General features: G+C 39.0%; 1 protein-coding gene across 18 annotated transcripts in view; it reads right to left on the bottom strand.

Moving 5' to 3' along the window:
• Window positions 1-22,928, bottom strand: part of UNC13B (unc-13 homolog B) — a 252,510-nt gene that overhangs the window by 77,611 nt on the left and 151,971 nt on the right. For 11 of the 18 annotated variants that reach the window (XM_045470007.1, XM_045470011.1, XM_045470004.1 and 8 more), the window contains 3 exons: window positions 11,830-20,286; window positions 8,234-8,548; window positions 6,099-6,189 (listed from right to left, as the gene is read on the bottom strand). In XM_045470007.1, the coding sequence (XP_045325963.1) occupies window positions 6,099-6,189; window positions 8,234-8,548; window positions 11,830-20,286 (8,863 nt within the window). The remainder of the gene's footprint in view (window positions 1-6,098; window positions 6,190-8,233; window positions 8,549-11,829; window positions 20,287-22,928) is intronic. The other 7 variants (XM_045470020.1, XM_045470021.1, XM_045470014.1 and 4 more) reach the window with 1 other exon arrangement.

Genomic DNA, 22,928 nt, shown 5'->3' with positions numbered 1-22,928 from the left:
CCTCAGTTTCTTGGGGCGCCTGGGTGGCGCAGTCGGTTAAGCATCCGACTTCAGCCAGGTCACGATCTCGCGGTCCGTGAGTTCGAGCCCCGCGTCAGGCTCTGGGCTGATGGCTCAGAGCCTGGAGCCTGTTTCCAATTCTGTGTCTCCCTCTCTCTCTGCCCCTCCCCCGTTCATGCTCTGTCTCTCTCTGTCCCAAAAATAAATAAACGTTGAAAAAAAAAATTTTTTTAAACCTCAGTTTCTTAATCTATAAAATGGGCCAAATAACATAAGACTGGTTTGTAAAAGTATTGTGAGGGATTCATTTGGATGATGCATGTAAAATACTTATAGTAATAGTAGCATCCAGTAAGTGTGGCGGTGGTGATGATGATGATGGCAGTAGTTGAGATCAAAAGGAGAACTATAAAGTAGGTAATAAAGTTTTCACTGAATGAGAAATTAGTGAACAGTTGGGACCTAATTACAACAAGGAAGGTGACTGTGAGAATAGGTTATGTGAAGATCTAGTAATGGCCTGGAAGTGGCAATGAGAGCCAGAGAAAATAAGCCTCACTCCTGACCCAGTAATGGGGCATGAAAAGGGCAGAACCTCCTTCATAAAGGCTTTAGTGGGATGCCTGGCAGGCTCAGTCGGTAGGGCATGAGACTCTTGATCTCGGGATCACGAGTTCGTGTCCCACGTTGGGGAGAGAGTGCTTTAGGAGCACCTGGGTTGGTTAAGCGTCGGACTCTTGATTTCGGCTCAAGTCATGATCTCATGGTTCATGTGATCAATCCGAGTCAGGGTCTGCACTATTAGCTCTCTCTTCTCTGTGCTTCCCCCACTTGTGCTCTCTCCCTCTCTCAAATAATAAACTTAAAAAAATATAAAAATAAAAAGGTAAAGTATGATGTAATATACACATGCATGCATGTGTACACACACATGCTTGTAAATGCACAGATTATCTGTGGACTGATTCACAAGACACAGGTAACAAAAAAATGGAGAAGATGGGGACTTGAGGCCTGGAAGTTTGAAGTAGGAGGGAAATTTCACATGACACATGTATAATTTTATGTTTTTGTATAATTGCATATTTTTATACTTATCAATTATTCCAAACATTCTTTCATTTAATTGTTAGAGTAGTAATGGTTAGGGAGACCGGTGTAACTGGTGGTCTTCACGAGGGTAAAGAATTGAAGTAGTAAAAGTTTAACATAGGCAGCCGTGATCAGAACAAAATCCTACAGGTTCAAATTATAGAAAGAATGCTTTCCTGATGCAACTAAGTCTAAGAGATGGGGCCCTCAAGGGTGCTCCCCTTGAGCATGATTTTTCCCCAGAGGAATACCTTTTTCAGGCCTTCAACAATTGCCTGAGAAGGAAGTCTCTGCTAGGGAGAGAGTTCACAAGAACAGAACAGAACTTTGTGGGAGACAGTGAATTCATTCTGTCTTAAAGCTCTTCCCTGAGAAAATGCTGATCCACCTCTCAGGTTGACCAGCTACAATCTTGAATCTCCTGAGATTGCTCCATTTAAACACAGGCCTTCTATTCTATTTGTTCAGTTCCATCTCTGCTTACTAAATAAGTCTCTCCTTCTCCAGCTTTCTTTAGCAACCTAAGAGCTTCTGTCAAGGCTTCCTCACGGCCTACCTCTATGTCTTCTCCTTCACTGTCCCTTCCACCTGGAACACCCACCCACCTGCTGCCACCACAGTCTCGGTTTCTAGAGCTAAAAGTCTCACCTCCTCCTCCAGATTTTTCTGCAGCTAAGCCAAATAAGGTACAAAATCATATCCATTCCACCCACACTACTAACATTACTGCAATGTCATCAAACACTTATTAAGTACATATGGCCAGGCACTCAGCCACCCCAGATACAGAGATGACCTACAGAATATCTTCCCTGAATCTGCTTATAGGAATGGCATAAGGATAACTAGGTTATGGTAGTTCCTCAAAGTCTATTGAATGCAGTTATTGGCTGAAGAAGAATGAATGTCCTATAAACTTATGGGAAATATTCAAATCACTATCAAAGAAATGTAAATTAAAACAAGGGGATACCATTCTTCTGCTGAATTGGCAAACATTTTCAAAAATGATAATACTCAGTGTTGGTGGGGCACCTTCAAACACTGAAAATACAAATTGGAAAAAGTTTTCTGAAAACACACATAGAAGTTAATCAGAAGCCTTTACAAAGTATATATACTCTTTAACTCAGTAATTTATTTGAATCTACTTTGAGAAAGCTAAGTTAAAGAAAAAAAATCAAAAACCGATTCACACAAAATGATGCTCATCATAGCATTATTTATAATTATAAAGAAACACAAGTTGTTATGGAACATCAACCTAATGGAATATTAATCTAAACCTTAAATCATGTTTTCAAAACATATTTAATGCTCACAAAAACAATCTAAGTGAGAAAATTTTTAAATGCACACATACTATGGTCCAAATTCAGTATTTTTAATTTAATGTATATACTATACAAATTATATAAGAAAACATAGCTAATGCTAATAGCTAATATTTTATAGTTGCTAAGTTACTAGGCCTTGGAAAAAATTAAAAATAAAATTAAGAGAGATAAAGAGGCACATAGAGACTTCTGTGAAAATGCTGATGGGGGGCACCTGGGTGGTGCAGTCGGTTAAGCGTCCGACTTCAGCCAGGTCACGATCTTGCTGTCTGTGAGTTCGAGCCCCGCATCAGGCTCTGGGCTGATGGCTCAGAGCCTGGAGCCTGTTTCCGATTCTGTGTCTCCCTCTCTCTCTGCCCCTCCCCCGTTCATGCTCTGTCTCTCTCTGTCCCAAAAATAAATAAACGTTGAAAAAAAAAAATTTAAAAAAAGAAAATGCTGATGGGCTTTTCTGGCTAGGTAAGCATCTATAAAAAGTTGGCTAAACACTCTGCCAGGTTCTATAACTGGGCTCTAGAACACTAGCAGTAAAAAACAGCTCCAGAAATCAAAGAACTTACAAGTACACAGAAAAGTTAGATCAAACGGTAAATAAATAACTCAATTACATCATGGTAAATGCCAATCTAGAAAAAGTATGCAATGGTATGTACAACAGAGTCTGGAAGCTTAACCCTCAAAACTGACACCTGACTGAATTTTATTTTTTTGTAAATTTACATCCGAAGTAGTTAGCAGATAGTGAAACAATGATTTCAGGAGTAGATTCCTTAATGCCCCTTACCCATTTAGCCCATCCCCCCTCCCACAACCCCTCCCGTAACCCTGTTTGTTTTCCATATGTACGAGTCTCTTCTGTTTTGTCCCCTCCCTGTTTTTATATTATTTTTGTTTCTCTTCCCTTATGTTCATCTGTTTTGTCTCTTAAGGTCCTCATATGAGTGAACTCATATGATTTTTGTCTTTCTCTAATTTCACTTAGCATAACACCTCCAGTTCCATCCACGTAGTTGCCAATGGCAAGATGTCATTCTTTTTGATTGCCGAGTAATACTCCACTGTATATGTGTGAGTGTGTGTGTGTGTGTGTGTGTGTGTGTGTGTGTGTATACACCACTTCTTCTTTATCCATTCATCCATTGATGGACATTTGGGCTCTTTCCATACTTTGGCTATTGTTGATAGTGCTGCTATAAACATGGGGTGCATGTGTCCCTTCGAATCAGCACACCTGTATCCCATGGATAAATGCCTAGTAGTGCAATTGCTGGGTTGTAGGGTAGTTCTATTTTTAATTTTTTGAGGAACCTCCATACTGTTTTCCAGAGTGGCTGCACCAGCTTGCAATCTTAAAAACTGTTCACTTTAAATGTTTACCTCATGTCAGTCTAGATCAATAAGACTCCAAGTGTTTATGATCAGGCAACCTTATCCACAGAAATCATTTTTAGCATCTCTCTCAATATATATATATATTACTTATTCATTTAAAACTTATAAACATATATTAATACAATCATTACATTATAAAAATATAAAAAGCATAAAAGAAATAGACATTTAGGATTAATGATAAAAATATTTCTTGCTGTCACTAAAAATACTAGCAATAGTAATATTTTTAGTGAAAGCAATGTGATACAATCTGTCTCATTATTTTTTAAATCTTGGTTTAACATTTTGTTATAGAATTATTTGTAAGTCTGGTTCCACATTCAATTATTTCAGTATTTGGTTTTCAAAGTTGTCAAAAAGATACAGATAATACAGTCAAATGGAAGATGTGCAATTGGTACCTATGTAGCAATTAGTCAAAGATTTTGTTGGAATTTGGCTAATCAAGTTCTTATGTCTTATCAAATAGAAATATTTTTAACAAATAAGTTCAAACCTCACTGAAGTTTTTCATTAGAAAGATTTTTAAATATGTTAATAGTTTCTTTCCAAGATTTTAGAACATGCAGTTACAGGTTTTTATGGGTAACACTCATTGTTTCTGCTGCTGCTGCTGAAGATGAAGCAGCAGCAAGCAAGCAAGCAAGAAAGAAAAAAAGAAAAAAAGAAATGGAAGAACGTACACACAAAAGAAAGCATTTTCATACATCTGTATTCAAAATGCTTTTTTCCAAAGCAGCTACCTTTTCAGTCATTATTAAAACATTATCTTCTCCCTGAAGGGTCAAATTAGCAGTGCCAGAACAATTTGAGCAACAAAATAAATGACAGTAATGGATTATAACTCATGTAATAAATCGGGAATCCATGAGTCTATATTGATATAAATAAATTGACGGGAGAAAAAGAAATCTCCTCCTTATAGAATGCCAGCTAACGAACATAGAAAGTATAATGGAAATAGAAAGCTAACCATTTGGCAGCCACCATTAGTGGTGGTAGATTCAGATAGGTATTACCAACAGATGCTTAGCTCAGAGGTAGAGATGTGATGAAGAATAATATATGGGTCTCAAAGTACATAAAACACTTATCAATAACAAAACTGACCTGATGACTTGACAGGTTAGAAACCTGGCCAATAAAAAATTTCTAGTTGACTGAGGTTAATACTACAAGGACATTACAGGGTGACACATGTACTTCTTGATACGACTCATTAAATAGAGCCTAGCATCATTTTTGTGTAATTCCCGCCAAGAAAGCATGGCCTGAGTCTGAACATGAGGAAACACTGGATGGACCCCAAATGAAGAACACACTACAAAATAAAATGCCTGAACCGTCTGTTGAAGATAAAACTGAGGAACCAGTCCTGATTAAAGGAGCCTAAAGAGATATGACTACTAACATGTTAGCCTGGATTATATCCTAGACCAGGAAAGAAAAGAGACATTGTTGGGACAGATGGCAAAATTTGCATGGGGTTTTGATGATAGTGTTGCATTGTTGATTTCCTGATGTGGATGGTTACATTATGGTTATATAGGAGAGTAGTCTTGGTTTTTTGGGAAATGCAAAAAGGACTATTCAGGAGTAACAATCATCTCTCCGTTTTCTCAAATGGTTCAGAAAAAGATTAATCATAATGGATGGAGGGTGATAAAGCAATTGCGATAAAATGTCAACAACTGGGGATTCTTGGTAAGAAAGATGAGTTTTTTATACTGCTATTTTGGCAACTTTTCCCTAAGTTAGAAAATATTTCAAAATAAATTATTTTTTAAGTGTGTTTACATATATGAGCATGCTTGCATTTTAAATATCTGCCAGGTATTACACTACTGACAGCCACTTGTCATCATTTAAAAACATCCTTTCTGTATACATTAAAAAGGCCCTCTATAATAGGTCAGCCAGTGACCTTGAACTGGATGGCCAAGGGAGACAACAACTGCCCCTAAGAGGCCTTATAATGGTTCCATGTCCTAAACTCAAAATAAAATGGCCTTAGAATGACAATGGTACTGAAAATAGCATTTAACTTAGCCTTCAGGCTCTCAACCCACGTAGTCTATTTGATTTCCATTAATCAGCATAGAAGGGAGCCAACAGCCACCTCCCATCTCTTAAGGCTCTAGCTTACTTGTCATGCATTCCCAAAAGCACACTATAAAAAGATGACTAATCACTGACTGCTTCTTCAGCGCCATATGTCTCCCAATTTCAAAGAAAAAACTGTCCCAACTAGTAGTAGAAAAACAGATTTCCTACCTCCTGCAACTGGAGTCGAACCTTGGTAACTGCTCGGATCCAGTGCGCTCTGGCTTGGGTAAACGGTGAAGAAGCCTTCTCCTCAGGAAAGCTTGTAACAAAGAAAAGAATGTTCCTTAAAAATAGCCCAGGCCACAGGGTGACATTGCTCAAGGGAAAACTGCCAAATATCTGAAGTAAAATGTTTTGTATTCATGCGTATACTTGTTAGTGATTTGGGCCACTAAACAGCATAGTCCTAAATAGCCAATGTGAAAAAAAAATCCTCTCTAAAATGACAACTTTTAGCTTTTTTTAAAAACCAAGTTTTATTTATTTATTTTGAGAGAGAGCATGTGCACTCATATGCACATGCGGGAGCAGGGCGTGGGGGCCAGAGAGAGAGGGAGGGAGAGAGAATCCCACGCAGGCTCATGCTGTCAGCGCAGAGCCTGATGTGTGGGGCTCTATCCCACAAACTGTCAGATCATGACCTGAACCAAAATCAAGAGTTAGATGCTTAACCAACTGAGCCATCCAGGTGGCCCTCAGCTTTTTATCCATTCCCTCTCTTCTTTCCCCTTTTTTCACTCACCCAATGAGCCAGCTCATTGGGACAGTCAGGTTTCAGGATTCTAGTAAAAGCAATGACAAGGGCCCTGAAACTATGCAGAGACATGGGGACTAATCCTCGTGTCTTACCTCTCAAGACCACTAGTCTCCCTTGGGGGTTCTACATAGCATCCATCTTTAGGGCAGAATTTTGTTCCTGTGAACCCTTCCTGCTCCACTAAGAATTTTGAAAGGTTGGGCACTTCTGCTGCTCTGACGAGACCTCTACCCAGACAATGGTATCTGACAAACCTAAGGTTTACAAAGAGCAATCTTTCAGTGGGTTGTGAACCAAACCTCCTGGATGTCTTGTTTATTGGACAAGCCATGAGAGAGGACTAAAAATCAAGAAAAAGTAAGAAGAGAAAGTAAGTTTGTATCTTCAGGGGTAGAATACACACATCAACCATTCTTCAAACTTCTACCACATAAACGGCACTCACTGCTCTGAACTTCTGGTGAGACGCTTTATTTTTAAGACCTGAAATTTGAGAATCTAAGTCACACCTAGCTGTTATCACTCTACCCCAGTGCTTTTCAACCGGGACAGGTCTGTACCCAACAGGAAATCTGACATCTGAAGACATTTTTGGTTGTCACAACTGAAGTTTACTGCTGGTATGCAGTGTGCGGATGCCACTATATATTCTAAAGTGCCTATGATAGCTTCCCATAAAGTTATCTGGGCCCAAATGTCAACAGTGCCGAGACTGAAAAACCGTGCTCTGCCCCAATCTATCAGCAACTCTACTGATTTAATTCAATAACAGTAACATTAAAACACTGTACTAAACTTTATTACAAGACTGTTAAAGGGGCACCTGGGTGGCTTAGTCAGTTGAGTGTCCAACTCTTGATTTTGACTCAGGTCATAATCCCAGGGTTATGTGCTTGAGCCCCACATCGGGTTCCACACTGAGCATGAAACCTGCTTAAGATTCTCTCTTGTTCCCCCTCCCTCCTGCTGTCTCTAAAAAAAAAAAAAAAAAAAAAAAAAAAAAAAAGACAGGTTTAAAATTTTTCTTCCTATGGGTACCAATTAATTCCAGATATACTGCTAGACCCTGGGGAGGCAGAAGCGAGAGTTACATCTGACTTTTAGACCAATTCTTTCTTAACTCTGTCCTGGTTTTCTCAGCCAGGAAACAAAACAAAACAATGTTCACATAAGAAGTTTAAATATTAATAGGCTGGGGAGCCTATTTCATCCAAAGTAGCTCCTCTGAATGAACTAAGCTGCAGGGGTTGGTTCACTTCCAGATCATCGACTACCATATATAGGTCAACTAGTGGGCCAATAATTGCAGACTCAAAAAGGAGTGGTACACTGCAGGTAACTACAAAGAACCCAAGTGATCTTCAGAGATCCTCAAAATACCTAGGGAGTTATACCAACAATCAAAAGAAGCGTATGGAGCTAACCCTCAGTATCCTGATCACTACCATACCCAGCTATAGGGAAACAAACGAAAAGCACTTATATCTAACACTACCACAGGCAGGTACTGAGGAAACCACATGAACTCAAGGCAGTCATCACCTACCTCTCCTGGGGGCCTAGGACACGGTCTTCGTGTAGCACCAGATCTGGGGGAGGATGGATTGTGGCATCTTCTTTCCTCTCCTTGGGTTCACATGCTGTCCCCTTCTCCTCTTCACCTGTCACCTCCAAGGCTTTCTCTTGTTCTCCAAAGCCCACTTGGCCATCTCTGGAGAAGCTGCCAGAGCTGTGGCATGAATGAATCGAGTCCCTCTCCCGACGGTCATCATCTTGTTCATGGCATTGGTCTAGTTCACTCAACTGAGAGCTTCCTTGACTCACATTACAGGAGGAGCCATACCTACTACTGCTGGTGGGGCTGTGAGAATGAGAGGAAGACAGATGAGTAGTTACATGCAAACTAGAGACCAGGACAAAAGTAACTGATAAATCCAGAAATAAAGATGGCAAGAATCACAAACAAGAGGTTCCTGGGAAGACAGGTCCAAACTTCACAATCTAGAAGAACTAGTTTCTAGTCTGCAGAAGCACAACAAGAAAAACAATACAATGTGCTGGGTTCTCCAATAGCACTTAACCTTAACATACATTTATTTGACTTTGAAGCATACTTTATCTTAATGTGATTTTTGTAAGTAGGATTAAGAATTATTAAAATACTGGGGCGCCTGGGTGGCTCAGTCAGTTGAGCATCTGATTACGGCTCAGGTCATGATCTCACGGTTTGTGAGTTCGAGCCCCGAGTCGGGCTCTGTGCTGACAGCTGTGACAGCTCAGAGCCTGGAACCTGTTCCGGATTCTGTCTCCCTTTCTCTCTGACCTTCCCTTGCTCACACTCTGTCTCTGTCTCTCTCAAAAATAAATAAACATTAAAAAAAAAATAAAAATTAAAAAAAGAATTATTAAAATAGTCTGGCACCAGGGTGGCTCAGTTGGTTAAGTGTCAGACTTGGGCTCAGGTCATGATCTCGTGGTTCCTGAGTTCCGGCCCCATGTGGGGGTGCTGACAACTCAGAGCCTGGAGCCTGCTTCGGATTCTGTGTCTCCCTCTCTCCCTGCCCCTCCCCGGCTTGTGCTCTGTCTCTCTCCCAAAAATAAATAAAACATTAAAAACAAACAAACAAACAAAAGGATTAGGGGAGCCTGGGTGGCTCAGTCAGTTAATCGTCTGACTTCAGCTCAAGACACGATCTCACGGTTGGTGGATTCGAGCCCTGCATCAGGCTCTCTATGCTGACAGCTCAGAGCCTGGAACCTGCTTCGGATTCTGTGTCTCCCTCTCTCTCTGCCCTTCCCCCACTTGTGTGAGAGCACATGTACATGCACACTCTCTCTCAAAAATAAACATTAAAAAAACATTTTTTAAAAAAGGATTATTAAAATAGTCTGTTGTTTATACCTAAAATTCTTTACTCAGACTTTTTTTTTTTTTTAAGTGTTTATATATTTTTGAGAGAGAGACAGAGAGACAGAGTGCAAGGGCAGAGGCAGAGAGAGAGGGAGACACAGAATCTGAAGCAGGCTCCAGGTTCTGAGCTGTAAGCACAGAGCCTGATGCGGGGTTCAAACCCACGAACCGTGGGATCATGACCTGAGCCGAAGTTGGATGCTTACCAATGAGCCACCCAGGTGCCCCTTTACTCAGACTTCTAAAGAAAATTGTTCAGTGGCCTTGATTAAAGTCTTCTCATTTCCATAAAGTAAAATGGATGAACTCTACTTCCCTTTCCTATTATTTATTAAATTGATGTCCCCTTGATGTCCCCTTTTCTTCCTCTACAATTGTAAATGTGAATGTCTGTTCCTTAGGATGACCAAAGGAGATTGGAGATGTTCTCCTTCAATTATCTCTGAGCTATCTACTTGATGAGGTAATGGAAGCCACTAGGAGATGAAGTCTATGACCAAAAAAAACTCTTCAGGGGAATGGTCTCATCAACAGAAATGTTACAGTGGTATGTAACAGGGAATGTCCCAAAGATGAACTCGCCCATCTGTAACTGAGTTGCTCTCAGGACATGACTCAGTTTTGGATAAAGTAGACAAAGTCCAACTCTAGGATCTGGGTCAGGGCCATATTAATGCATTTTTATACCTGAAGAAAGGCCAGCCCAACCTGTTCTCAATCATCTCAATTCCCATACCCAGAAAGTTAATTCGTTCCTAGAGACAGTACCTAGGGCAGAAAAAGTGGCAGTGACTCATGATTAGAAAGAAGAGCAGTATCTGCAAATTACTCCTGTGAGGCATATACTGAATTTAAGGGAGTCAGTCCTATTCAAGATAGAGGTTCGAGGGGCACCTGGGTGGCTCAGTCAATTAAGATCCAACTATCGTTTTCGGCTCAGGTCATGATCGTGTGGTTCGTGCTGACAGCACAGAGCCTGCTTGGGATTCTCTCTCTCCCTCTCTCTCTCTGCCCTTCCCCTGCTCACACTCTCTCTCAAAATAAATAAACTTAAAAAAAAAAAAAAAAAGACAGAGGTTCTAGGTGATGATCTACCAGATCTATCCCAGCCCATTTGGATACTTCTATCCCAAGTCAGGGGCCTTCCTTTCACTTCTGGTATCCTGCTGGAAAGTTTCCATGCAAAAGGACAAAGAATTTCCTTGCCACAGAGTCAAACTTTTAACTAAAGGGCTTATTTTACCTTTGGCCAAATGAAGATAAATCATTATTGTTTTCTAGTGATATTTTCCCTATGGTTCCTCCCAATTACCTGGTATTTTCAGACTAATTACTGATCCTTCATCCCATGGCAGCAGGACAGGCACCACGTCACTGTTCTGAATAGTCCCTAACAAATGTGTACACACACACACACACACACACACACACACACACACACACACCCTCTAAGACCAGCCCCTTTGGAGAGTTTTGTGTGGGAGGTCATGGCAATATTCCTAAATTGCACTGTATATGGTGCTTCCTCTTAGGGGAAATAGTATCTTTTCCATGTGGACCCTGCACAATGCTCCAGAATAAAGAACTACAGCAAATGATAGCCCTGAACTCCTGTGACACTTTATTCAAAGCACTTACCAGGCACCAGCCTCAAGGGTACAAAAAGGCAAAGACTGGAAGAAGCTATGCAGGATCCATGTGGAATAGGATATAGAATATATAAATTATCTCAACCTCTGCATTTTGCATGTTACTTAATAACCTCATTGCCACTGGAGAAAGTATCTTAGAAGACTTGAAAAAGCAAAGCAAAGTAGGTCGCTTCCTAGTTAATAAGTGCTGAAGTCCCAAGGAAGCATCCTAGCCTGTTATGTGGCTATAATTAATATATGCCAGATGACTACTTGCTGCCTCTTCCTACCCTCCATTCTCTATGCCACTTTACACTAGGCAGAGCAAACCAGAATGAGTAAATACCAGGGCAAAGCCTTTCTTTTAGAACTACGTTCCTTCTTCCAATAAATGAATTACATTTGGCACTAGAGAGATGGGAAAGAATGAGGAGACCCACACATTATTTGTTACTTAACCCCTAGTTAACATAAAACTCAGGTGCTAGGAAAGACACAGGAAAAATAAAAAGCAGGCTAACATTAATCTACCACTAAGTCACTGCATCATAAATGGTCAATTCTTTAAAATCATTTATGATGCTTTAGTTGAGAACAGGCCTTGTGTTGGTCTTTGGTTCCTTGATGTCATGCAGAGTGACTGGCTGCTGCACATCTGAAAGAGCCTCAGCGCTAGCAGGCACCACCTCCTCTTCTTGTCTTTCTAGCTGGTGAAGTAGCTCAATGAGAACAGGCCCTTTGTCGGTCTCTGGTTCCTTGATGCCATGCAAAGTGACTGGCTGCTGCACATCTGAAAGAGACTCAGAGCTAGCAGGCATCACCTCCTCTTGTGTTTTTGGCTGGTGAAGCAGCTCAGTGACAGTGCAGTGTTCTTCCTTATGACTCCCTGAAGGACAGGTGGAGGTCGAGAGGTTGCTTTTGGAACCCCAGTGTTCTCCAGATGCTGAAATTCCCTGCTGGTTTTCCATTTCTCCAGGCCCTGAAAGCTCTTGAGTACATATACTTGGCTTGGTCTCCAGCTGCTCAGAGGTCCCAGAGGGCTGAGTAGCTGGCTCAGCACTAGCTCCAGCTATTTGAGAAGCCTCTAAAGTTTTGTCAGCCTCACTAGAGTTAAGATCCTGATTGCCGCTGATAACCAAAACTGGAGAAGAGGATTCTGCAGGGATTTGTTCAGGGCCCCCTTTGTTCTCTTTTGGCCATGTGAATGAAAGATCCAGCTTCTTTCCAAACCTTAGTTTTAGATCACCTGCCAGTGTACTCCCTTTCCCCTCACTACCTCCCTCAAATAGATTTGACAACTTCTTAAAACTGCCCATTAAACCAGGCTCTGCTGCTCTACTGCCAGAGGAGGAAGGTGGGGAAAAGAAAGACCTCAATGGTTTCCCACAGTCAGTGGCAGAGGATGGGAAATGGAGTTTTGGCCAATTGGTCATATTTGGGATCTCAAAAAGAGGTCTTGGCTGCTCTGTTTCTTGGGGGACTGCAGGTAGATCTCTGTGGGTATCAAGTATCTCACAGTTTTTTCTGGCACAAAGCACAGGTTCCTCCAGGAGTGGTTGAGAAAGGTATCCTGGGGTTTCTGGTGTGGCACTCTGGCCAACATTTGCCTCACTAAATAGTGGAGTATTGGTTTCTACTGAATTGGCTGCCTGTAGCTCCAAGAAGTCTTGGTTTGTGGAGGTAGATTGCATAGCTGGCTCTGGCTCAAGAGGACTAGGTGGCTGAAATGGAGGAGGAAGCTCTTTGGCCACACAGGTAGGATCTGGCTCCAACTGTGATGGCAATGAAATGTGCTCTGCTTCCAATGATGTCTCTGTGTCTGTGCCCTGCAACAACCCCATGTCTCCTTCATCACTCAGAGACAATACTCCTTGTCCAGTATCATCCTCTGAAACAGAAGGTGCAGCCCTAATTGTTTCAGAATCTTGGGATTCTAGAATATTGTCAGGAATATTATTGTTTTCCATTTCAGCTGTTAATTTAGTATCATCTATCAGGACCTCTGAGTCTGACTTTGCACTAACCACAGTCATTCTACACTCACTGAGAGTAGATTCTGAATTGAGTGCTGGAGAGGAAGTTTCTCCCCATAAATTTCCTGGAGGTACTAATCCTACAGTATCTCTGCAACTACCATTTTGAGGCCATGCAGTAGCTGGGATCGGCGATTCTTGTTTGTGAGTCTCTGATTTGGGACTTTTAAAAATTCCAAGTAACTCACCTTTGAGGGACTGAGATGATGCACGAGAAGAAAGAGAAAAAAAGGAGTTTTTTGTTGGAGGTTTAGGAGAGGAGAAAAGTCCAGAGAAAGTTTTGGGAGGTTCAATTAAGCACTCAGAGAAAGATTTCACTTTTGTCACAAACCCTGAAAACATTTCTACTGAAGAGCCCAACACTGATTTGTCTTCCTCTTTATCTGTCTCTAGGCTCTGGAGGTGCCCTGTATACCCTTGCTCCACAGAGGGCGAGGTTGCCTCCAGGATCTGTGTTAAAGTGTCATCAGGCGCCTTTTCTAATGGCAAGTTCAAAGGGTCACTCGTAAATCTTTCATTGTGGTGGTAGTTAGTACAACTGTCTAAATTGTTGAGCTTTTTAGTCAAATGGTTATCATGTGAAAAAGACTTGGCCAGGTTGTCACAAGGGAAGACTTCCTGTATGAAAGGCTTTTCTTCATAGGGAGCTACCCCAAGGGTCTCTGGACCAATGAGCAGAGTTTCAGTTTGTACCTGAAATCCTGGTGAATGAGGAACATCATCTTGCAACTTATTCACCTGGAAATTTGCTAAAGATGTCCCTGGTCCATTACTAGAATCTAGTTTTCCCTGATAGTCCTCTACATTGAGCTCATCTGTAAGGCAAGTAACCTCAGTAGTGTTGCTAATAGAAACACAAGGAACTATTTGCTGTTCATGAGCTACCTCCTGGACTATGCGATCTCTATTGCCACTGGAACCTTCTGTAGTCATTGTACCACTCATGTCTACAAAAACACTTGGCTTCTTACAGGGCTGAGAAGTCACTGGAGCAACTGTTGAAAGGCTATGTTTTTCCCCAGGAGTCTGCTGCTTTTCGTCCAAAAAGGACAAGCTGAAGAAACTAAAAGGGCTATTATGAGCGGCATCCTTCTTGCTGCTTGAGTTAGTAGTGGAAAAAAAGGAAGGAAGTGTGAATAGCCTTTCTGCTTGAGCTTTGGTTCTTGGTAGAGCAGCAGAGGCTCTGTTCTCAGATTTTTCAGATCCAGTCAGGAAAGAAAATATACTCTTTCTGGTTGGCAACTCTGGTTGAGATGGAGATGTTCTGGCAGTTGAAAAACTCCAGTCTTGGTCAGAAGAATGATCCTGTTCATTTGAATTTCTTCTGCTCAGAATATCAACAGACAGTTTACTACTTCCTGAAACTTCTGTCACTGTAGACACAACGTTAGTTTCTATTGAAGAATCTCTGGAAGACTCTTTGAGACAATTTCTTGAGAACGATGGATTTGGTGATTGCTGGATTAGGTGGTCTCTGGAAGATACCTCTTTTCCAGTCAAATTATTACTCTGTATATCTATAGTTGATGGTTCTTTTAGCCCACTGTCATCAATAGTAATCTGCTTGTTCAGACTCCTAACTCGAACCTTCCTTTTAGAGGCAACTGGCATAGCAGAAAAGTTCCCAACATCCTGGCTATTTAGCTGTGCAGGATTAGGACTTGATTTGACTTCATCCTTATTAACCATCGAGGAAACAGACATATTTTCAGTTGTCTGTATAGAAGATACATTGGTTTTAAATAAGTCCCCAAGGGTACCAAAAAAATTTGAAACACCAGAAGATTCATTCTTTTGCTGAGAAGGTATATTTTTATCTTCATTCTTTTCTAAATTTGGTGATCCTTCTTTATTTGCCTGGGTTTTAAAAAGGTTCAAAAATCCAGATGCCTGTTTTCCATTTGACACCACACTTACTGAAGGGTCTTCTCCCCGGCCAAAGAGTTTCAATGCACTTTTAAATAATGTTCTCTCAGACTCTTTGGAAGACTGGTCATGGAGAAGCTCACAGTTCTTGGGTTCATCCTTACTGAATTGTGATGTAAGAGGAATGGAAACAGAGTCAACTGTAATGATTTCCTCATTTTCTATATCTGCTTTAGCCTGAGGAGTTATTTGGCTTACCTGGACAACAGATTTTAACAAACTTTGTTTTTTCACATGAATACTTTTATTTAAAGGGAATTCTTGCTTCATATTTTTAAATTCTGGTTGCGGAACATTGGGTACTGTTTTTCTTTCTAAATCCTTCTTGAGAAGACCTTCTTCTTCATTTTGAGAGTTATTCTCTAATTGCTTATTCAAGATTAATGACTGAACACCACCATTTGTGAGCTCTGCTAAGTCTGACTCCTGATTCATTTTCTTTAAAACCAAAGACTCTAAGGATTCATTCTCATCAAAATTCAAAGTCCTTGTAACCAAAGCACCCAAAGCAGAAAATAATGAGGTTCCTTTTTTCAGTGATGACATCTCTCCTGTTTGCTGTAGGCTATTAGTTATATCTTCAAAATGAACCAAAGAGGTAGCTTCTTCAGAAGACTGAATCCAATGGAAACTGGAAGGGTAAATTGATGCATCCTTAGCAAGAAGCTGATACTTACTTCTCTCTATAACAGGATTTTTATTTAAGTCATGATTACCAATAGTTTGGGGCTGATTTCTGAGATCCAATATATATTCAAAGTCTTCAGAACTACACACCACTTCTTCAAAAGATCTAAAATTTCCTTTAAACTTTTGAAGATTATAGCCTGAAAAATCTAATGGTTGATCCTTTTGGCCATAACTTGACTGTTCAAGTACTTGTGAAAAGGTTCCTAAATTTAGATACACTGGTCCCTCACTTTTTGGCAAAACTACAGATAAATCAAGAGGGTCATCAATTGGTTCCTCTTCAACATACCAGGATAATTCATCTTCCTTGTCATGTACTTTAAAACTACAGGCTGATATAATGCTGTCATCCAACATAATACTTGATAGATCATTTGTTTGTAAATCACAATTCAAATATTCTTGATAAGAACAATCAGGTATAAATAAATAGGCATACTGCCCAGTAGAATCAGTGAGGAGATAATACATATACTGACCATCACGAAACATATAATATCCATAATCTCCATTCTCTGATGGCCACCACACTCCATTTTCAAGACATGACCACCATTCCTGGTAGTCATAACCGACACTTGAAAAAACAAAGTTTTCATCCGTTCTTAATGATTCTTGATCAACTACAGAATATGTAGTCTTCTCATAACCTGAAGAACAACTTAAGTCAATGGGCAATTCTTCTAGTGAATTCGTAGTCTCACTAATTGGAAGATATGAATTTCCATATAATGAGTGAGCTGCCCACATATCACTTCTTAATAAGTTATCTTCATTAAATGCTAACTGGTCCAATGATTCATATGGTAAGTCACACCAAATGACACTGTTTGGATTTGTTTTCCACTCCAAGATATTTGCAGTTTGATCCTTTTGGCAAAAATTTATTGCTGAGCTTTCTGAGTCAGGCCACAAGAAAACATCAGCTGATGGGAATGTATTTTGATTTAGCATATAATAAACTGGCTGAAGTTTTCTGGAATTTTTAGAGAAATCTTTTATATCAGAGTCCCATTCAGAACAGAAAGGATTATTCATCTCTTCAAAAGCCTGATAGTGGTTTGATTTATTAAGAATGTTAGTATTTAATGTATGTGGGTTTAACTTGTTTGAATTTTCATGTATTTTCTCCTTAAGAACATGGTGTGGTGTCAGCCTCTCAGCCAAAGATTTCTCTAAGAGGCCCTGCTGAGTGCTCGGAGCAAAGTCAAGTATCCTGTCCTCAGAAGAGGGGCAATTCTTTTCACTTAGCTGGTTTTTCCACATAGGAGAGCAATGATCATTATCAACCCAAGCATCAGATAATGGTATGTTTTCTTTAGGTAAAGATATAAAGTTTTTTATTAAGCCAGATGTTTCTTCTTTTTCAACATGGTTCCTCTGATTCTCAGAAGTCACACATGAAGTAACAGGGATCTCATCCACAGATAAATGTTTATTTCCATTCAAACTTTTTATATTGCCTAAAGACATGGACTTTGCCTCATCTGGTTTACAATCAGTCACATTGTTATTGTGTATCAAGTTAAATATTCCAGAGAGTAATCCTGGAGTATTATTATTATGATGAGAGTCACCACTTTTCAAATTTAATTCTTGTTGATTAGACAAGTTTTCAAGAGAAGAAAACCTGTTAAATAGGCCAGAAAGGAGGCCTCCTTGGATTCTTTTCTTAGAGGCTTTATCTACAAGTCTGTCTTCATTAATTTCATTAACCAAGGTGGATTTTGAAATGGTAGAAGTAAATGTTAATGAGTCTGATACTGTTAAAGATGTCACTTGTGTAAGAGTCTTACTTTCTTCTGAAGAATCTGAAGGAATATATTCTTTGGACACAACTTCAGGGATGGCTAAAGTATCTATCTGACAGTTCTCTGCTGCCGTGTGATCACTTGAATTCAATTTCTCTATATTCCCAAATTTCCCAAGATCGTTATTAATAATTGGAACAGAATTAGACTTTATTCTATTAAGTGTGGTATCTTCAGGACAATTTATTTGGTCATTTTTATTAAATGTTTCTGTATCATCAGGTTTCCCTAAATTATTATGAATATTTGGAACTGAACTAGATTTTATTAAATTAAGTTTGGCATTTTCATGGCAGTTTCTTTGGATCTCTTCATCAACAGTTACTGCTGAGTCAGGAAAACTCTGGTCATTGACAGTGGTACGATCATCAGTGAAAGGAAATTTAAAAAGAGGAAAAATGCTTCCTTTCTCTCTTAAATCTTGCTGTTTCTCAGAATGACTAAGAACTCTGAAAAATGGAATATGTAGTTTTCTATTAAAGGAAAAGGAATGTCCATTTTTCTTATGGCCCCTTTCCCATCCATCTTCCTCCAACTGGTGAATTTTCATAGATTCTGACAAAGTTTCCTTTGAACAGGTCTCAGGTGAAGTGAGCAAAAACTGGCTAAAGGATTTTCTGAGTGGCTCAAGAAAATCATCATCACCAGTAACTTTCTCCCCCTCTACTGTCTTTGAAGAAGACTCTCTATTTGCAGTTGTACTGCCAGCTATACAAGGATGTCCTACAGTGTTTTGGGCACATATTTTTGGTTGATGTGGTACCAGAGACAAATCTGTACAGGGTTTTCTTTCCAAGAGACTCTCAACATCATCTTTTTTATTTGCAGAACCACCTAAGCTTGAAGGTTCATTGGTCACTTGGGAAGACAACAAATCTTCACTTGTGGGCATTTGGGATGAGCTTGTAGTTTCTCCATCATGCCTATCTAAAGTGATGATTTTATTGTCATTGCCAAGGGTGTCTTTCCTTTGATTTGACTCTGAACCACACCCAACAAAGCTTTCCTTTCTTGTTGGCTTGTTCTGGTCATCTTTTTTGGTTTCATCCTTTTCAGAAAAGATCTTTAATGGATTTAACATGCTGAAAACAGACTTTATAACTGAACTCTGACTCTGTGGAGTGGAGTCCCTTCCAGTAGTCTCTGTTGCATCCTGAAGGCTTAAATTTCCAGTTTTACCACCTGTGTGCTCATTTTCAGAAGTTTTGTCATTTCTGCCAAAATCTTTATTATCAACTGTGTGAGAGGATAATGGAGATCGCATGGAAAGATCCTTCCCCAATACAGACTTGGCTCTGGGTTTAGATCCTGAATTAGTCGTCTCTATCTGATCAAGAGTTTCTGTTTTCTCTGGAACTAAATAAACCAGCTTTTCCACAGAGGTTGTTAGATGCTTTGTTCCCGAACCTACCTTTTCTGTAAGTGAACTGAACAAAGAACCAACAGCACATTTCACTCCATTCAGCTCAGGGAAAGAGACAGCCTTGTCCTTGTCATTCTTGACAATGGTTAAAGGTGGTATTTGATCTCCAAGCATTTTCTGTTCTGCATTATTATCAGTACTATTGTGTTTAAGTGATTTTTCAGTTCGTGAAAGGGAACCAAATCCATTAATCTCCTCTTCTTTCTCTGCTAAATATTCTGACACAGTTTCTACCAAACACTGAAGCTCATCCATTGTATCAACATAGTCCTCCTTGGGTTCCTCAAGAGAGGGAGGGGTCATCTCTTCCATGGAGCACCCAGACATATCTCCAAGTGTGTTTGCATCACAGTTCGTCTTTTGTAATGGGAATGCTGGATTTGTTACATTGTATTCTTCAGGAAAGCCTCCAATATGATGGATATTGGATGGATGACTTATTGGTGACAGTAAACCTTCTGGCTTATCAGTGAGAGGAGAGCTCAGAAGTTCCTCAGAAGTACTACTAGTAGAATCTTCAAGAATATCTAATGGAGTGAAATTAGTGACATGCTGGTTTAAGCCAGATGATTTTTCACAGTTCTTGTGACCACCAGAAAGATCGTAATCATGATTTTCCAACTTGGTGGTCCAGATGCCACTCTTGACCACAAAGCCGTTTTTATAAGCGTGCAAAATTGGGTAATTTTGTTTCTTCTTTTCAGTGTGGCAAATGTTACAATTTTCAGTGTCAGGATATGTACTTTTGAAGTCAGTCTTAGTTTCTGATCTTTCATTGTACTGTGTTCTTTGACTGTGTTCAAAATCACGGTATAAGGGTTTATTTTTTCTTCTCCTATCTACTGTATCATATTTCTGAGGATAACTGGAGAACACAGATGTTTCATACTTAAGGTCAAAATTACAGGCAGTAGAGAATTCAGTTTCTTGGCCCCGTGATGGTATCTTTTCCCAATTCTTGTGCTTCTGTTGTTCTTGACGGCTGTAAGATTTATCAGTTTTTGAAAGAGTTCTAATTTCTTTTACTTTTGCTTCCTTTATGTTACTGTTTTCTAGAAACTCCTGTGGTATTTCCCCCTCTATCTCCTCATATGTACCTTCTTGCTCTTCATAGTCAACATCAGAGAAAGCTGAAATAATCCTAATTTTGTCATTCTTAGCCTGCAAGTCTTGTCTGATATAAAGGGATAAAATTGGAGGAAGAGTAAGGCAAAGAAAAAAGACGAAACAGGGAAAAGGAAGAAACAAATCATAAAATTCAGTGCACATTCAATGAGAAAACTAAAGTAAAATAGTTTGACAAAAACCATTCAGACTAAAAACGTATGATAAAGAAATTTACATGTTCTTAAATCAGTATTAAAGCAATTTAGTCAAATAGTTTTTTCCACATCAGAAAAAGAATTGCTATAATAATAACTTTAAAATACTGTACTTCACTTGCTACCATGAGCTTTTTAGGATCCTTTTATTTTCTAAGAAAGATAGAGACAAACAAAATGAACATGTTTCCTCAATATTTAGACTGTATTTACAATGCCCAAGTTTAGAACTAAGTATTCGATGAAAATATATCAAGGGATTTCAAGAAACCTAAATTTGTTGATGAATTTGGGTCTGAAAAGATGTCAAGCTGTTAACTTACTGTAAGTTATTATTTGAGGCAGTATAGTCAAGAATATGATCAAACATATTTCTTTTAAAAAGAAAAACTATCCACATAATAAAAATAATCTCTGATTGTCAAAAGGCAAACCTTGTTACAGGACCAACAAGAGCATATTATTTAAAGCATTACAATTTATGAAATTTAAAACTATATGCATCGAGGATCACAGTGAAATGACGACCTTTCCCTATATTGATTATAACACTAGAAGCTATATTCCAACTTAAGTCAATAAATACATAAGATACTTGACCTTTCTTTCAGTTAGATTAGAAACTGCCCACTTCCTGTGTACTCAAGTGGGGGTATATACAGGACCTGCAGACTAGAAGCCTGTGAGCCCAGTATGTTCTTTTATAGACCTAACATCCAATTGTATTTATTTAGGAATCAGAAAGAAGATCATAGTGGTCTCATAGTCACTAAAAATCTTCAAGGGAGAAACTGAAGAGGTATTAATAATAAACTTCAAGAGATATTCTTTTGCTTTTGATCCCTCTGAACACTAGTGATACTTTGGCTATATATCTAACAAAGTCCAACTCTATTTTCAAATCTCAAATTATGGGCTTTTACATAATTTATGTAAGTTTCCAGTTACTCTGGATTCATTAGGTGAAAGCCCATTTGACTGGGGTACCTGGCTGGCTCAGTAGGTGGAAGGTGCAACTCTTGACCTCATTACTGTGAGTTCAAACCCCACATTGGGTATAGAGATTACTTAAAAATATTTTTCAAAAAAGCCCACTTGGTTGAGACAGGAAATCCAATCTAACATATTTTTTTTTTTTTTTACATGGAGTTTCATTATTCTCCAGTATCTGCAAAAACTCAAACTAAACTAACTCCAGCCTAGAAGGCTTTATACTTCAACTTAAATCAATAGATAGCCATTGCTATAGTGAATGAAGCTATTTATTCTTACACTTCTAATTTACTGGCAGGTACTGAGAACATTCGTTCCCTCAGGATTTTAAATGTTCTTACTAAAAAACTGTGTAACGTAAGGACTCAGACCATCTCCAAGAACTTAGTATTTACAGTAAGAGAGAAGTTTAAAAATCAATGCTGGTGATAAAATTTCTTCAAACTTTTTAAAGGATGAATCATTTCAAAAATTTAAGTTAAAAATGTCTATGATAAAAGCTTACTTAAAAATCATGTTAATTTTTCTCTGCTGGAGAGGAAAAAATATTTATTCTTTCAACTCATTTCTTATACTGATACAATAAAAACAAATTTATATGGGATTAAGTTAAAAACATTTTAGGAAAAAATTTGCAATTTAAAGTATATTACTAATACTCTTCTAAACATTATTATAGCAGTAGCCTAGGAAACAATCAGAATAATAATAGGGTAATAATTAAATAAAATGTAGTCATTTAGGTTGATGCACCATTATTATTGCTGGCCTACACATCTAAAACTTGGAAATATAGAGGGAAAGAAGGTCAAAAGTCATGGATTTTTGCTATCATTTTTTTCTTAAAGTAGGACAATATAAACAACTAAAATCAAATATATAAAATATGCAAATGTTCACTAATAAACCAGCAAGGAGTAGAGACCAACTACAGTAGAATTCCTGGCCTATTTCTTTTTAAAATCAGATTATAAAGAGTAAAAATTCTATGTGATGTTTGATAGGTGAAAAAGTTTCATTTAAAATATTCCCACAGATGATAGTAAACTGAGACAGGATGTTGTATCGCAAGTAGGCAACCATCTGAGGCTTGGGATTAATACTCACCAGTTTGGCAAGATAAGCAAAAAGAAATGATATTATGTTATGGGATGGTGAATTTTAGCAACCAAAATTATGAGCTAAACTGGAATGGTTTTTAAGATATATACAATGGAATACTACTTGGCAATGAGAAAGAATGAAATATGACCTTTTGTAGCAACGTGGATGGAACTGGAGAGTGTTATGCTAAGTGAAATAAGTCATACAGAGAAAGACAGATACCATATGTTTTCACTCTTATGTGGATGCTGAGAAACTTAACAGAAGAACATGGGGGAGTGGAAGGGGGGAAAAAAAAAAGTTAGGGAGCCAAACCATAAGAGACTCTTAAAAACTGAGAATAAACTGAGGGTTGCTGGGGAGTGGGAGGGAGGTGAGGGTGGGTGATGGGCACTGA

The sequence above is a fragment of the Leopardus geoffroyi genome, chromosome D4 (genome assembly GCF_018350155.1).
Source record: "Leopardus geoffroyi isolate Oge1 chromosome D4, O.geoffroyi_Oge1_pat1.0, whole genome shotgun sequence".
In the NCBI taxonomy this organism is placed as follows: domain Eukaryota; kingdom Metazoa; phylum Chordata; class Mammalia; order Carnivora; family Felidae; genus Leopardus; species Leopardus geoffroyi.
Note: the sequence above shows the minus strand (reverse complement) of the source record. Positions and strands in the feature narration are given on the sequence as shown.